The sequence below is a fragment of the Mastigoproctus giganteus genome, chromosome 11, assembly GCF_048544385.1.
Source record: "Mastigoproctus giganteus isolate SK-2022 chromosome 11, ASM4854438v1, whole genome shotgun sequence".
Classification (NCBI taxonomy): Eukaryota; Metazoa; Arthropoda; class Arachnida; order Uropygi; family Thelyphonidae; genus Mastigoproctus; species Mastigoproctus giganteus.
The window spans coordinates 87,035,282-87,052,022 of NC_143585.1; the positions used below are offsets into that span (position 1 = coordinate 87,035,282).

The 16,741-nt window shown below is 40.3% G+C and overlaps 1 protein-coding gene across 2 annotated transcripts in view; it reads left to right on the forward strand.

Moving 5' to 3' along the window:
- LOC150078222 (uncharacterized) overlaps positions 1-16,741 on the forward strand; it is a 36,616-nt gene that overhangs the window by 3,897 nt on the left and 15,978 nt on the right. Inside the window, exons 1-2 of one of the 2 annotated variants that reach the window (XM_090384949.1) lie at positions 13,793-13,828; positions 15,681-15,862. In XM_090384949.1, the coding sequence (XP_090241075.1) occupies positions 13,821-13,828; positions 15,681-15,862 (190 nt within the window). In that variant the 5' untranslated portion in view covers positions 13,793-13,820. Of the gene's footprint in view, positions 1-13,792; positions 13,829-15,680; positions 15,863-16,741 lie in introns of those variants that run through there. The other variant, XR_016547625.1, reaches the window with a different exon arrangement.

Consider the following 16,741-nt stretch of genomic DNA (forward strand, 5'->3'; position numbering starts at 1 on the left):
CCATCTTCCTGAAAGATTCCTCTCCTGATTGTGACGTTTTTGACCTTATTGGTGGTACTTAATTTTGCCATTGTTTCTCCTAGGAAGTTTGCCGCTATCGGATTGACTTTGTAGATGTTCAGTGCCTCTATTAGCCAGCTATAAATCACGGAGTCAAAGGCCTTGTGGTGACCGATGTAGGCGGTGTACAGGTTACGGCACTTCTTGCAGGCTTGCTCCATAACTGCGGCATCTATGGATAATTGCTCCTTGCATCCTTTCTGCTGTTCAGCCATTATGTTCTGACTCTCCAATTGGTCTGATATCTTCCTGGTTATGCAGCTGGTCAGGATCTTGTACATTGTTCAGAGGCAGATGATTGCCTTATATTTTGCCGGGTTTCTTGTATCTTCTTCTTCAGGCTTCAGATATATGATTCCTTGAGTGAGAAACTTCGGAATTGTCTCTGAGTGCCTTATCATTCGGGTGAACTGCTCTGCCAGGTGCTGTGTGTGCAAGTGAGCTTCTTGTTCCAATAGTTGTGGACATTATCTATTCCTGGAGTTCACCAGTTATGAGAGTTCTTGATCGAAGGCGCCTCCGTAGCCAGGTGGGAAGGGGCAGCAGTGCGTAGCACACGCTTCTTGATTAGACCGGGATTCGAGCCTGTCACCACCAAATACGGAGGATGCGGAAAGGTCAGGGAATGACCACTGCATATCCCGGAGCAATATGGCCTTAGTTGCTAATGCTCCTAAAAACCAAATAACAACAGTTCTTGATCATCTGTTTTACTTCTTTCCGAATTTCTCACCCTCTCATTTCTTGTATGTCTTTGGGTTTCTTACAGTCTAGTTCTCTCCAGGGGGCTTGGCTGTTACGTCTTACTTCCCTGCTCCATATGTTTCCCCAGAATTCCTCAATCGTCTTCTGCTTGGGTAGTCCATTCCCTTCTTTCCCATCTTCTCCTTGACTTCTGTAGAAGTCTCTTTGGTCCTCATCGAAGATTCGGTTGTTTATTTTCCTCTGGGAGCTCTCTTTTTATGGGCGTAGTCTCATTAGCATTAGTAGAGACATACGATGCAGCAAAGCAAGCTTAAGCAGCATCAGCCAAAAAAAAACCCTCCCATTTCAACCTTCCATTCTTTCCAAATGCCTATCCAGCTCAGCCTTAAATTTATTTAGGCTATTAGCTTCCACAACAAAAGATGGAAGCCTGTTCCACCAATTAACTACCCACTGGCTAAAGGCAAATTTCTGCACATCTATTCTACAACTATCTTTCCTCAATTTGAAACTGTGCCCCCCTCAGGTTCTTAGTCTGAGCAATAGGAAGAATCCCATCAGCATTCAGCTTGCTCAACCCATTCAAGACCTTATACACCTCAATCAGATCATCTCACAGGTGCCTGTTCTCCAGATGCTGCGATTTACAGAACTTAAGCCTTTCTTCGTAAGAGCAGCCCTCTGTTCCCCTCACCAATCTTGCTGTCCTTCTTTGTACTCATTCTAGCAACTCTTCATCCTTCCTAAAATTAGGCCTCTAGACCTGTACACAGTACATTAGGTGTGGCCTGACCATTGCCTTGTATAACCGGATAATCACCTCCCTGTTCCTGCTAGCAAAATTCCTATATATCATTCACAAGCCTCCATGTCCTGCCATGGCAGTCCTTCTGCACTGCTCACCGAACTTCATATTTCACTGCACCCCAGTTCTTTTTCGCTTTCCACTTCCCTGACTGTAGTACCACACAGTTGGTACATTTCTCTTCGGTTATTGCTACCCATATGCAGTACTTTTCATTTCTCAGTTTAACATTGAGAAATCATATACTTTGCATATATTTGCCACTTCTCAGCCCATTTTGCCAACTTATCTAGATCCATTTGGAGTAGCATACTGTCTTTACTGTTGTTAACAACCCTGCCAACCTTTGTATCATCTGGAAATCTCAGAATAATCGCCTGAGACGGCATAAATTCAACTTAAGAAAAGACAGTTCTAGGATAGATGTACGGAAGTTTGCCTTTAGCCAGCTTGTGGTCGATTGCCGGAACAAACTTCCATCTGTCGTTGTAGAAGTTGATAGCTTAAATAGATTCAAGGCAGAACTTGACAAACATTTGGAGAGAGTGGATGGGTGAAATAAGGGCTTTTTTTTTTTTTTTGGCTGAGGCATATCCTGCTAGCTTTCTTGCATTATGTGCCTATGCTAATGCTAAAAACTTGGACATTAAACCTGATAGGCCTTCATCAATATCATTGATAAATATATAAAACAACAATGAGCCCAACACCGAACCCTGGGGAACTCCACTAATGACATTTGTCCACGAAGAGCAGTATCCATTGATTACCACTCTGTCGTCTCCCACTCAACCATCCCTTTATCCATTGTAGAAACTTACCCTTAATGCCATACCTCTGCAGTTTGTACAGCAGTCTTCCATGTGCAAGACTGCTGTTCAGGAAAACTGTTGATACTGTTTAAGAGTTTCTCTGAAATCAAAGTATATGATATCAAAATTATTTTTGGGATTCAGTTCCTTTGTGACCACATCATAGTATCCAATCAAATTTGTCAGACAAGACCTCCCTTTACCAAACCCATGCTGTGTCTTAACTATTACTGTAGCCTTGTTTAGATGATCCTGCAATGCTTCTTTAACCAGTGATTCCATTATTTTCCCCAGAACACAAGATAAACTAACAGGTCTGTAGTTACTTGTGACACATTTTGAACCCCCCCCCCCTTTGTGAATTGGTGTTACATTTGCACACCCAGTCCATGGGGACCTCCCCTGAATCCAGGGAAGCTCTCATAATTATGGCTAAGGGTTTGCTGCTTCCTTTAATATAACTGGATAGATCCCGTCCGCCCCAGGTGCCTTTTTTATGTTTAACTTCAACAATTTCTCCTCCACTTTGCTCTCAGTTATTACAAAATCACTTAACTCACTGTTAGAGTTTGATATAGTTCTGGCACTCCCCTCACTGAATGATTCCTCATGTGTGAATATAGATGCAAAATACTCATTCAGTTTATCAGCTACCTGAGCATGATCATCAGTAGTCAACCCATCTTATGTTAAGTGGTCCAATCTGATTCATCCCTTTCCTTCTAAAATTTACATAAGTAAAGAACTCTTTGCTGTTTTTCTTTGCATCCTTTCCCAAGGATTTCTCGTAATCTGCTTTTGCCTGCCTAACCTTTGTGACTTGATTACAGACTAATTTATATCTGCCATAGGCTTCTGTGTCACCTGATAATTTATATGCATCCCATACATGCTTCTTCTCTGCCATGAGCTTCATCAATTCATCTCACATCCATTTAGGCCTAAACCTTGAACAGTATTTCTTAGTTGGAATGAAAAGCCTATTAGCCTCCAAAATTAAGTCCCTGAAGGCTTCCAATTTAGAATTCAATGTTGGTAACATCATCAGTTTATTCCACTGTACAGAATTTAAAAACTGGCTGAGACCTCTGTAGTCACCTTTACAAAATCAAAAGCCCTTCCCTTTAGCCTTGATGGTAGTTACACCTTTAAGCAATTCCCACATCAGTACATTGTGATCACTGTCACCCAGTGGTTCTTTTATCTGCAAATTCTTAATGCATGAATAATCACTGCTGATATGATAATCAGATCAAGAGTATTGCTCCCTCTTGTTGCCTCTTGAACATGTTGCTGTAGAAAACAGTCATTCATTAAATCCACAAAAGTGTTGCTAGTGTGCGAGTGACCAAACCACAAGTTCCAGTCAATATCTGGAAAGTTAAAATCCCCCATTATTAGACATTCTGATTTACTGGCCCACTCTATTTCTCTGCACAATTGCTCATTATACTCATCATATTCATTAGGCCTGTAACACACACCTACTCTCAATTTTCCTTTCCCAGTGCTTATTTCACAACAAACACTCAACACTGCATTGTCTACCAACTTCAACTGGATGCACTTCCTTAGATTTTATATGTTTCTTAACTAACAGCATAACTCCTCCCTCCCTCCTTCCTTCCTGTCCTGTCTATCCTTCCATTACACATTGTACTCCCCAAATTTCAACTCTGCACTGCCTATATATGTGTGACACCACGTCTCTGATATCCCAACAATATCTGCCTTTGATGTTTTGACTAGCACTTCAAGCTCATCAAATTTATTAACTATACTCCTTGCATTGGTGTACATGCACCTGTTCCTTCTCCTAGCCACCATAACACAGCCCATGTATTTACTTGTTCCACTATGACTCCTAGCAGTCCTGGAAATCTCCGTTACCTTGCTTTTCAGGCTGCTGTTCATTCCAATACAAGCAGTGCAAGAATCACTTTTGCCTCTACCTGCAGTCACTGTTAACCTTTTAGTCTGTGTATCCCCCCCACTCCAGCAGTTTTCCAACCTACCTAACACTGGCTTGAGAGCATCAGCAAATATTCTTGCACCCTTTCTATTTAAGTGCACCTCATCCCTGTAAAAGCACTCTCTCCTGTCAACAAGCACAGACCAGGCTGAAAAAAATTCTACCCATTGAGCCTCGCACAATCTCTCCAGGGCCAAAATGATCGACAAGGCTGTCATCATATGCTCCCTCTTATCGTGTCTGGGCAGAATTGCAGACACTTTCACATTCAACCTAACTTGCGACTTTTTTTCAACATTGACCTATACTTGTTGAGTAAATCTGTAGCTCTCTTACTCTTAATGTCATTAGTTCCAACGTGTACAACAATATCACCTTTTGTGCCCTTAAATGATATCTGCTCTACAACGTCATCAACTTTTGCCCCTGGCAGACATAGTCTGGTCCTGTTCCACATGTGCAATCCTTCTTGCATAGTATATTCCCCGTCTCCCTGACAATAGTCACCAACAATAACTAGTTCCTTTGGGACCAGCACATTCTGCCTTGGAGATTGCCTCTGTTTTTCCTGGTGCACAGGAGTGTGTTCTGTCGTTGAGCTCGGCAGCTGAGAGCTTGATGGGCCCCTCATATTAATTTCTTCGAGGGCATTTACCCTACACTCAAGCTCTCATAGACACCCATCAGAATGCTGAGTTGGTGCCTAATTTCTTGACACTCTAGACACCTAGCTCACACAAAGGCATCCTCCTTGGCTAGATCATGTCCTGTTTTAGAAAGGTCGGCAAACATTTCACATTTCGCACATTTTTTGAGACTGTGATGCGTTGGAGAATCACTCCCCCCCCCCCCAAGTCACAGCACTCTCACTAGTTTGTTATCTGTGCTTCGCAGCTCTAGTCTGGGTCATGATTTCTGTTTAAATACAATTTAATTAACAATGAATTTTAATAAGATTAATATTATTTTTGATTAATTGATAATACTATTATAAGCTAACAGATTCCTAATACAATGCTTCATATTATGCTATCTAGTTATACTTTTTACCTTACTATCAGTTTGAGATATATATACGTTAAGCTATTTCTTATAGACTACAATATGGCGACTAGTTAAACAGTATTGGCATCAACACCGGGAGTCGTTACTTCCAAAAATTGCTGGTTAAATTCAAAATAAGAAGCTAAAGAACGCTAGTACACCTATTTAATACCTCTATAAAACACAATGTACTTTGTTATATGGAATTTGTACCGTATTCTTTGTTAAATAACAAAGAATACGGTAAAAATTAAAAATACTTATCCATTTACAGATACCTTCTGCTGAAGTTTTCTTTCCCAAACTGGCGGTTCCTTCTGTTTTCAGTTCTTCTGCTGCTGGTCTCTCGTTTCTTTTCCATTAATCCTAGTGGCTGGTATGGCAGCACAATACACGGCTGTGTGAATGGCCTCCAGGTAATGTGGTGTTATTTTTTGATTGAGGTGGCCTGTGACTCTCCACAAGGGTCTATTCGGCCACTGCTTCGGTATCATGTGAGTCTTTGTGGGGTCCATTTCTTCGAATTCTGTTTTCAGTTCTTCTGCTGCTGGTCTCTCGTTTCTTTTCCATTAATCCTAGTGGCTGGTATGGCAGCACAATACACGGCTGTGTGGATGGCCTCCAGGTAATGTGGTGTTATTTTTTGATTGAGGTGGCCTGTGACTCTCCACAAGGGTCTATTCGGCCACTGCTTCGGTATCATGTGAGTCTTTGTGGGGTCCATTTCTTCAAATTCTGTTAGGGCCTTATTCCACTTGTCCTCTATTCTGGATATCATGACCTTGTCTCTTTCCATTTCAGCTGCTATGGGTTGTATTTCTTCTTGCTCTTCCTCCTCTGGTTCGGTGGTGGTTTTTTCTTCCTCCTCCTCTGGTTCTGTATTCTTTATCCTTTGTAGTTGATCACCCACATCCTGCTTTATTTTTTCCAAGATTGTTTTGTGACGATGGTCCTTCTCTGCTTCGCTGTTCAGTGACCTGAATATTCGGGAATCGTTCCAGCCACTTGGTATGTAGTCTCGCCCTGTAAGTTGTCATATCGGTCTACAGCTTCGTTATTTCGTAGTATGCTTGCTTGATGTATGTATTCATTTTGATGCTCCACTTCATGTGTTGCTTTTTCTTCCTTCCTGGGTGGTCACTAATGCTGTTGTGCAGGCAGCACTTCCAGTTGGTGAGGCTGGATGGTCTTGCCCTTCTCTTGTGGTAGCCACACGGGGGGGGGGGGCAGCGCCACTTGCTCCACTGCCTTCCTTGGGAGACTGTTTCCAACTTTTCTGTCTGATTTTTCGAACTGATCCCTCTGCCTAAGGCCTGAATGTGAGTGACTTTATCCTGCACCACACTCAATGCAGTATGATTAATATTTCTCTGCGACATCATCCATCTATGGAGGTGGACCTGTTTAGCTTTGGCTTATGTCCAGTGGTAGTTCTTGGGAGTGATGCCAGACAGCACCACAATCTGCCTTAGCCACCACTCCGACCTTGGAGTAGGTAGGTCCCTTGGAGCAACTTTTGCGATGTTTATTTATTTATTAAATTTTTATTACTAATAATTTAATTATTATTATTATTCTGATTTAATTATTATTATTATACCAGACTCCCAGCATTATTGATGGAGCTGCATTCGCTTCCGCCAAGGCAGGATTCAAACCCAGGTCCATCAGGCTAGTAGTCCCCTGTCATAACCACTGGGCCATCATGCCCCTTTATAATTATTATTATTTCTCCCTGATTGGCGGTTCCACCTCGTAATGGGTATTGCTACCAAGTACACAGGTTGGTGGTTGTTGTGTCTGGTGTTACTATTGGTCGAGGAACTCTCTGACTATCCTACAGGTATTCAGGATTGTCACTTTCTGCAGTTCCTTGTAGCTGCTGGCTGGCAGACCTATTGCTGCTAGGCTATTATGTAGGGTCTTTGGCACCATACCTGTGGTTGACACGATAATCTTGTTGAATATGCCACATCTCTTTGATCTCCTGTCTTAGGTTTGTGTACTTCCTGATTTTTTCCCCATGGGTTTTCTGCAGGTTGCCAGTGTTGGGTACCGCTATGTCAATCAGATAACTAACCTTTTCCTTTTTGTCCACAAGGGTTATGTCCGTTCTATTGTGCGGGATTGTCCTATCCATTATTATGGCATGGTCCCAGTACAGCGTGTGGGTTGGGGTCTCTAGTACTGCCTGGGGTTCATACTTGTAGTACAGTACACTTTCTTCGATCAACTGGTATTTCCTTGCTAACTTCTGATATATTATCCTGGCTACCTGGTCATGTCTATGAGTTTACTCAGTCTGGGTGATCACCTTGCATCCCGCAGTGATGTTGGATCGTTGAGGGCAGATGGCACCGTCAACATGTCTCATCAAACAATCTGGACTCCTTGCTGATGTATTTTCTATAGTTCCTGGTTTTGATTACCTGGTCTTGGATGGCGAGCATGAAACCTTCAGTCTCGAAGGAAGAGCGTCCCGCTCGTGAGCCAAGCATTGGAAGCAATTTTATCTGTGACTTTGATGGAGATCATTGTAGTGTCTGTCATGGAGTGTCTTCTCTGCCCATCTTTCTAGCTTCGTTTGTGCTTCCTGGTTGGGGGGAGGGGATACTCCTCGCTTAGGTTGAGTGGGGTATACTGCTTGTCTATCTTCTTTATGGTCTGCTGTGTGTTTCTGGAAGTATCCTTCAATTATTATTATTATTATTATTTCTGCCTGATTGGGTGATTCCACTCTGTGACGGGTACTGCTACCAAGTACACAGGGTGGCTGTAATATCTGGTGTTAGTGTCGGTCAAGGAACTCTGACTATTCTCTGGGAGACTTATTGCTGCTAAAATGCTATGTAGGGTCTTTGGCATCATACCAGTGGTTGACACGATGATCGGGATGGTCATTACTTCTTGCATATGCCACATCTCCTTGACCTTATATCTCAGGTTCGTGTACTTCCTAATTTTTTCCTCATGGGTTTTCTGGACATTGCTAGTGTTGGGCATAGCTATGTCAATCAGGTAGTTAGCCTTTTCCATCTTGTCCACAAGGGTTATGTCTGGTCTGTTGTGTGGAATGGTCTTGTCCATTATTATGCCGTGGTCCCAGTACAGCTTGTGGGTTGGGGTCTCTAGTACTGCCTTGGGTTCGTACTTTTAGTATGGTATACTTTCTTTGGTCAGCTTATATTTCCTCACTAGCTTCTGATGTATTATCCTGGCTACGTAGTCCTGTCTACAAGTGTACTCAGTCTGGGTGATCACCTTGCATCCCCCTGTGATGTATTGGATCATTTCTGAGGCCAAGTGGCATCATCGACATCTCATCTGACATTCCGGGCTCCTTTGCGATGTATTTTCTATAGTTTCTGGTGTTGATTACCTGGTCTTGGATGGCCAGGATGAATCCTTCAGTCTCGGAGAAGAGTGTCCCGCTTGTGAGCCATGCATTGGAAGCAATGTTATCAATGTGATTTTGATGGAGGTCATTGTGGTATCTGCCATGGATTGTCTTTGCCTGTCTTTCTAGCTGCGTTTCTTGTGCCACCTGGGCGGGAGGGGGCTTCTATCTTAGGTTGAGTGGGTATAACACTTGGGTATCTTCCTTATGGCCTTGTGGAGTGGTGCTGTGTTATTCTTGAAGTAGTCCTTCAGGTTAATATCGCTGTTTTCTGTTGCTCCATCAGGCCCCTTCCTCCCTCTTTCCAAGCTATTGTTAGTCTCTCCACTGCTGACTTTGGGTGGTGTTGGCAGCTCTTGGTTATCATTGTTCTTGTCTTTCGTATGATATCCTCTAGCTCAGTGTAAGTCCAATCTATGACCCCAAAGGAGTATGTTACTGGAGCTGCATAGGTAGGTGCCTCCGTAGCCAGGAGGGAAGGAGCAGCAGTGCATAGCACACGCTTCTTGATTAGACAGGGGTTTGAGCCCGTCACCACCAAATACGGAGGATGCGGAAAGGTTCAGAGAATGACCACCGCATATCCCGGAGCAATATGGCCTTAGTTGCTAATGCTCCTAAAAACCAAAAAAGAAACAAACAGCTGCATAGGTGTCTGTTTATGGCTTTAACTGTGTTTCTTCCGTTCAGTTTTGCTTTCGGCAGGCTTCTGAGTCTGGTGATATTTTTCGGTCAGGCACTTCTTGGGCTCTAACTGCTGAGCCTGCATCATCCATAGGTATTTTTAGTTCTCTCCTTCTGTCATAGCTTCGATCTCTTTACCAGTGAGCAGCTGGTAGTTTCGGCCAACTAATTTTCCCTGGTGCAGTGATGTGTCTTGCATTTGTCTAGAAATTCCATCCTGATGTCCTTGCTGAATTCTTCAGTGATCTGGAGTAGTTGCTGGAGTTGCTTCTCGGTTGCCACATAGAGCTTGATGTCATCCATGTATACCAAGTGGGTGAGGGGTGTACAGGTTCTTTCTTCCTTCTTTGAGCTTATATCCATACTTGCTGCTGTTAAGCATGGTGGATAGCGGGTTGAGTGCTAGACCGAAACACAGTGGGCTCAGAGCATCTCCCCGAAAGATTCCTCTTCTGATGGGGATTGGTCTGGTTGTGATGTTCTCGACCTTAATGGTGGTACTCCATTTTGCCATTGTTGCCCCTACGAAGTTTGTCACAATCGGATTGACCTAGTAGATCTTCAGGGTCTGTATTAGCCAGCTATGAGGTACAGAGTCAAAGGCCTTGCAGTAATCGATGTAGGCTGTGTATAAGTTGCAGTGTTTCTTGTAGGGGTTGCTCCATAACTTCAGCATCTATGGTTAATTGCTCCTTGCATCCTTTGCTCCTCCGCTTGCATCCTTTCTGCTGTTCGGCTATTATGTTCTGACTCTCTAAGTGGTCTGATATCTTATTGGTTATTCAGCGGGTTAGGATCTTGTACATTGTTGGGAGGTGGGTGATTGGCCTGTATTTCACCGGGTTTCTTGTATCTTCGTCTTTGGGCTTCAGATATCTGACTCCTTCAGTCAGAAACTTCAGGATTGTTTCCAGGGGCCTTATCATTCAAGTGAACTGCTCTGCTAGGTGCTTGTGTGTGCAAGTGAACTTCTTGTACCAGTAGTTGTGGATGTTATCAATTCCTGGGGTTCGCCAGTTGTGGGTGTTCCTGATCGACTGTTTTACTTCTTCTTGAATCTCCCACTCTCATCTCTTGTACGTCCTTGGTTTTCTTCCATTCTGCTTCTATCCAGGGTGCTCGGCTGTTATGTCTTAACTTCACTGCTCTAGATATTTCCCCAGAACTCCTCGATCGTTTTCTTCTCTGGTTTATTATTAATATTATTCATATGGTGCAAGGATGTCTGAGGCTTATTCGGCACCAGCCAAAAAAAATTCCCGAGTTACCCTGAGAGAGAGAGCAAGCAAAGGTCAGAAGTAACCCCAGGGCTCACACCCGGTGAGTATAGCCTTGGCACATCCAGGGTCCTGAGCCGTATATCATCATTCTTCTCTCTTTCTTGGTGATTCCCTTCTACTTCTCTCTCTCGCTCACACACACACACACACACACACACACACACACACACACACACACACACACACACACACACACACACACACACAGTGTAACTCAGAAATTTTTTTTAGCTGGTGCAGCATAAGCCTCAGGCTTCCTTGAACTATATGGCTAGTAATAATAATAATAAATAGAAAGGAATCACCAAGAAACAGAAGAATGGTTTTATCCAGCTCAGGACCCTGGGTGTGCCAAGCCCATGCTCACCAGATGTGAGCCCCTGGGGTAAATGCCTTGAGTTTGAATTTTTTGATACTATTAGTAGTGGAAAATGATGGAAGAAAGCAAGCTTATACAGCATCAGCCAAAAAAAAAAAAAAAAAAAATCACCTAACCATCCCTTCCAATACTTTCTCATTCTTCCTTGAATTTATTCAAACTATCCACTTCCACAATAATGGATGGAAGCTTATTCCAGAAATCAACCACCCATTGTCTGAAGGCAAACTTCCGCACATCTATTCTGAACCATTCTTCCTCACTTTAAATTTATGCCTCCTCGTGCATAATCTGAGCAAAAGAATACCAGATGAAAAATTCTATCAGCACTGAGTTTGCTCAATTCATTTAACATCTCAATTAGATTGCCTTGCAGGTGCCTAGTCTCCAGTAGCTGCAATTTGTATAACAAACCTTTTTTTGGGTAAGAGCACCCCTTTGTTTCTCTCACCGATCTCGTTGCCCTTCTCTGTACCCATTCCAGCAGCAGCTCTACATCCCTCCTAAAATGATGCCTCCAGAATTGTATGCATGCAGTACTCAAGATGTGGTCTGACCACTGCCTTATACAATGGGATAATCACCTCCTTATCCCTGCCAGCAAAATTCCCATATATCATTGAAATTACCCCATGAGCTGGCCTGCCCGCCTGTCTACACTGCTCAGAGTGCTTCATATCTGACTGCACAATTACCTCAAGGTTCTTTTCATTTTCCTTTAACCTGAGTGTAGTACCACATAGTTGGTACCTTACTCTAGGATTACTGCTACCCATATACAGTAAACCCCCGCTATTCGCGGGGGTTACGTTCCTGAGAAATGCCGCGAATATCGAAAATGCGGATACTGAGTTATGGCTCCCATAGTAATAAAGGGGTTCCGTTCCAAAGTGTATAAGAAAAACTAGTCTAAAATTTTGTCTATGTATGTATTATATGTACCTTCATAATATGACTATGTACATAGACAGTACATAGTGAAATGCAAGCATATGGCATCGAAATGAAAATAAGAAACAATTTAATATTAAATGTAATATTTATTAGAAATTTCAAACAAATCTTTCAAACCAGTGCCTTTGCTAACTTAAAAACTTATCCCACCAGTGCTATCACCAGTTTCACTAAAGCGTTGATAAGGAGTTTTGCGTTTTCACGAATGATGAATGAATTTAACGGAATTTTATTTTGAGTTCGGTCTTTATCCACAGATTTAAAGCTTTTTCCATTTTTTCTAATTTAACATCACGAGTTACAAAGCAAATTTTTGAAGCAATTAGCACGTTTTCACGGACACTACGGAGGATTTTTTCTTCCGATTTCTTGATTGATTGTACCGTTGACTCATTGATTTTATAATGTTTTGCCACTGAGGAGACACTTTCACCATTAGAAATTTTATCTAATAACTCAATTTTATTCGCTAATGTCATCACCTTCTTTGATATTTTCACATTTCTCTTGTTATTCGTAGTCATATTTTTGTAGGGGTTAGAAAGAACTTGTCCACAATAAAGTCACTTTCTTCTGTTAACACACTCGAAAAAGTCTGTTTTACACTGCAAAAGGTAGATTTATCACTTTTGTAAGCATATCAATTTATAAATTGATAAATTTATTCAATTTATAAGTATATAAATTAAAAGCAAACGACGAAGCCTTCCATAACAAGCGCATAACACATATTGAACAAGGATTAGCGATAAACATCCACGCTCGCGATTTTGTCACCCCTCTCCCCCCACCCACTGAGCGCTGTTTTGACCGGGAAAGATAATTTTAGCCACGCCCATTTTTTTTATGGCAGAAAATATTCATGGCGCTTTAAAATTCACATTTTTTAGGTTTCATTTTATATTAAATCGGTGATCGCGAATACGCGAAACTGCAAATACAGATACCGCGAATAGCGGGGGTTTACTGTACAGTACTTTGCATTTGTCAATTTTAAACTTCAACTGCCATTTCTCAGCCCATCTACCTCATTTTTCTAGATATTTTTCTTACCTTCATTACTGTCATTAACCACCCTACCAACCTTTGTATCATTAATAAATACAGAAAACAACAGTGGGCATGCACCAACCCCCGTGGAACTCCATTAATGACGTGATTCTACAAAGAACAGTGTCCATTGATAATCACTGTCTTCTCCTACTCAACCATTCCTTTATCCATAGAGGTAACTAGCCCTTAATACCACAATGCACCAATTTGTACAGCAATTGTTTATGTACAACAGTTTCAAAAGCTTTCGTGAAATCAAAGTACATGATATCAAAATTATTTTTTGCATTCTGTTCCATTGTTGCTGCATCATAACATCCAATAAAATTGGTCAGACAACATCTCTCCTTAACACACCCATGCTGTTGACTGAAGAGTAATTGTACTGCTGTCTAGACAGTTCCGCAATACTTCTTTAACCAGTGATCCCATTATTTTCCTTGGAAGAGCTGTTAAGATAACAGGTCTTTTTTTTTTTTTTTAATGAAAACCCCAAACACCAGAGGTATTGAAGATTGAGAAGATGTAAGAAGATATTTGTTGACATTAGACTTTAACTTCCATAGATTGTAATTTTCAGGAAATTTTCGAGCCAATCGGAGAAGAATGCCTCTACTAATGCTAAAGAGCAATGCTGGTGACGTACAAGTGGGTTGGGCAATTACGTCACTACAAATGCTCAGGTAAATAATTACATAGGTGATTTTATGATTATATTTCGATTAGTGTGTTATAATGTTAGTATATTAGTATAATTACGAGAGAGGTGTAGAAGATTTGACTTTCTCCTCATACCTCTACATTTTATGTGGAACAAAGGAAATAAATGGCATCAACGTAAAAATGTGTTAAATGGTCACTCAGTTGAATAGTGTTTCACTTCCAGATGTCAAGAGGTTTCATTTGAAATTATTGTTACGCAAAGCGTAACATCTAAGGTGTTTTGAAGACTTGAGAACTGTGAATGGAGTAGTGTACAAGACTTTTCAAGAAGCCGCTCGAGCGGCTGGTCTAAGCAAATTGATCGATCTATCATGTGAAGGAAACTCTTTCCTAATTGAGCAAGTTAAGACACAAAAATATTTTCTCCTGGTGATGTTTATTTGAGCCAATGGGAGAAGAGGAATGCTGGACATGGTACAAGTGGGCAGGGCAATTACGTCACTATAAATGCGCAGGTAAATAATTACGTAGGTAATTTCCTGAATTAGATTTCAATCAGTGAATTATAATGTTAGTATAATTATGAGAGGGGTGTAGAAGATTTGACTTACTCCGTCATGCCTCTAACATTTTACATGGGACAAAACGGGAAATAAATGGCATCAACATTAAAATGTGTGTAAAGTGGTCACTTGGTTGAGTAGCGTCTCACCATGAGATGTGTAGAAGATTTGACTTACTTTGTAATACCTCTACATTTTACGTGGGACAAAGCGGGATATAAATGGCGTCAATGTAAAAATATGGGTAAAGTGGTTGCTCGATTGAATAGCATTCTCACCACAAGATGTCGAAAGGTTTCATTTGAAATTGTTGTTATGTGAAGTGGAACGTCTTAGGTGTTACGAAGATGTGAGAACTGTGAATGGTGTAGTGTACAAGACTTTTCAAGAAGCCACTCAAGCAGCAGGTCTAAACAAATTGATCGATCATGTAAAGGAAACTGTTTTCAAAGCAGCTTCGGTAATGATACCAAGCAGGTTAGGACATTTTTTTTTGTATATTTGATATTGGCTGGGGGTTGACGAGCAGGGTTGGAGCCCCCTGGTTATTATTATTATTATTATCTTTTGTTTATTACTATAATTATCTTTATACAAATAACTAATTTTCATGCGGTAAATAGGTGGCCATATACAAATGGTTTTCTCACAGATCTGTTTTAATACTTGCAATAATTTCTTGCTAAATAATTATTTTCTAAAACTTTATAAAGTTTTAGAAAATACTAATGTGTGGCCTGTTTTTTAGCAGGCCACACATGAGTAGTTATATTGGCAGATTTTATTCTACAGATAAATAAATCACTATTCTCCACCCCAAAAAAAAAAAAACATATTACCATAAGCTTGAATCTATTTTATTGTTTTCTCTCTCCCCATCCCCTTCTGCAAGGGCAATTGTTAAACCTGCCTTTATGATTTATTTTATGTTATTTCTAATATTAAACATTATACCTACCATATTTATTTTTTCATGCAACTCTAGTGTAAATGCATGAAAAGTGTTTCATAGAAAGAGGAATAAAACATTTCACAGCAAGGTGCATAAAAAAAGTATAGAAACCCATAAAACTATCCATGAAAATATATTTTTTATGAATATATGCAAGGTGAAAATTATGCATTAATAATGGTTAACCTGTATGAAAACAAACTATATTTATACAGACATGTTCAAGTAGCCAGCCAACCAGATACTTTTAAAAAGTAATAAATGACAAACTGTTTGAAATGTATAGTCTTAACAGCAGCTTTACACTAGGTATTTATAAAATAATTTGTAATAGTGTGTTCATTATTTATACTTTAGAAAGCATATCAACATTCTGGCAGATGGTGGAATCTATCCTGCATGGGAATACAGTGCAATCTTATCAGAAGAACTTCCAGTTGTTGGAATGGTAGATACTAAAGCTGATGTAATTGTTAAGCCACTGGGTGAAAATTTTATCATAACTACTTCATACAGAACATGCATGTTTTTTTTGTGTGGTAAGTTAGGATCACATTTTTGCTTATAATCATTGAAAGTAAAATATTAATTAGGAAAATTTAGGCTAACTGTGTTTTAAAGCTGTGAATGACAATGCTTAGAAATGCAATGTCATTCACATGACAATGCATTTATAAAATGCAGACTTTTCCCATTAGAAAAATACTTAATACATAACAAGTGATTTATTCTTTAATATTAGTCATCAGTAATCATTTGTCTAAACTATTTCTTGTAAAACTGTAACTGTTACTTTGTTATTGAAGAAAGTTACAAGAGTTCTGCATAGCATAATTTTCATATAATATGCAGATTGTTACGCATCAAGGAAATATCTTGCAAATAAAAATAATCTCTCTCTCTCTCTCTCCCTTTCATCCAGTTATTTACTAGTTATTTGTTGAATTTTTAATAGAGAAAGCATGACAACCAAATCAGACTTTTGTTGTTCAACTTTGATTGAGGTGGAAAATAATTTTAATATCACTTATTTAGTAGTAAATGATGCAAGCCATCTGTCAAAAATAAGCTAACCACTTCAACTGTCCATCCCCTCTAATAATATATCTAATTCTTCCTTGCTTTTATTGAGACTATCTTTTTTTTTTTTTTTTTTTTTTTTATGTAAACCCCAAACACAAGAGGTATTAGAACCTATAATACTTAGTACTGTGGCTGGGTTGAGAAGATGAAAGAAGATATTTGTTGACATTAGACTTGAATTTCTGTAGACTGTAATTTTCAGGAAATATGTATGAAGGAAGGTTGTTCTAAAAAATGTTGAATGAATAAACGAGGAAGATGAAAAGTTGGTTCTGTGAGTTTGAAGTTGGACAGTAAATGGATGTTGGCTGGTGGCGGCACGTGTTTGGACTGTT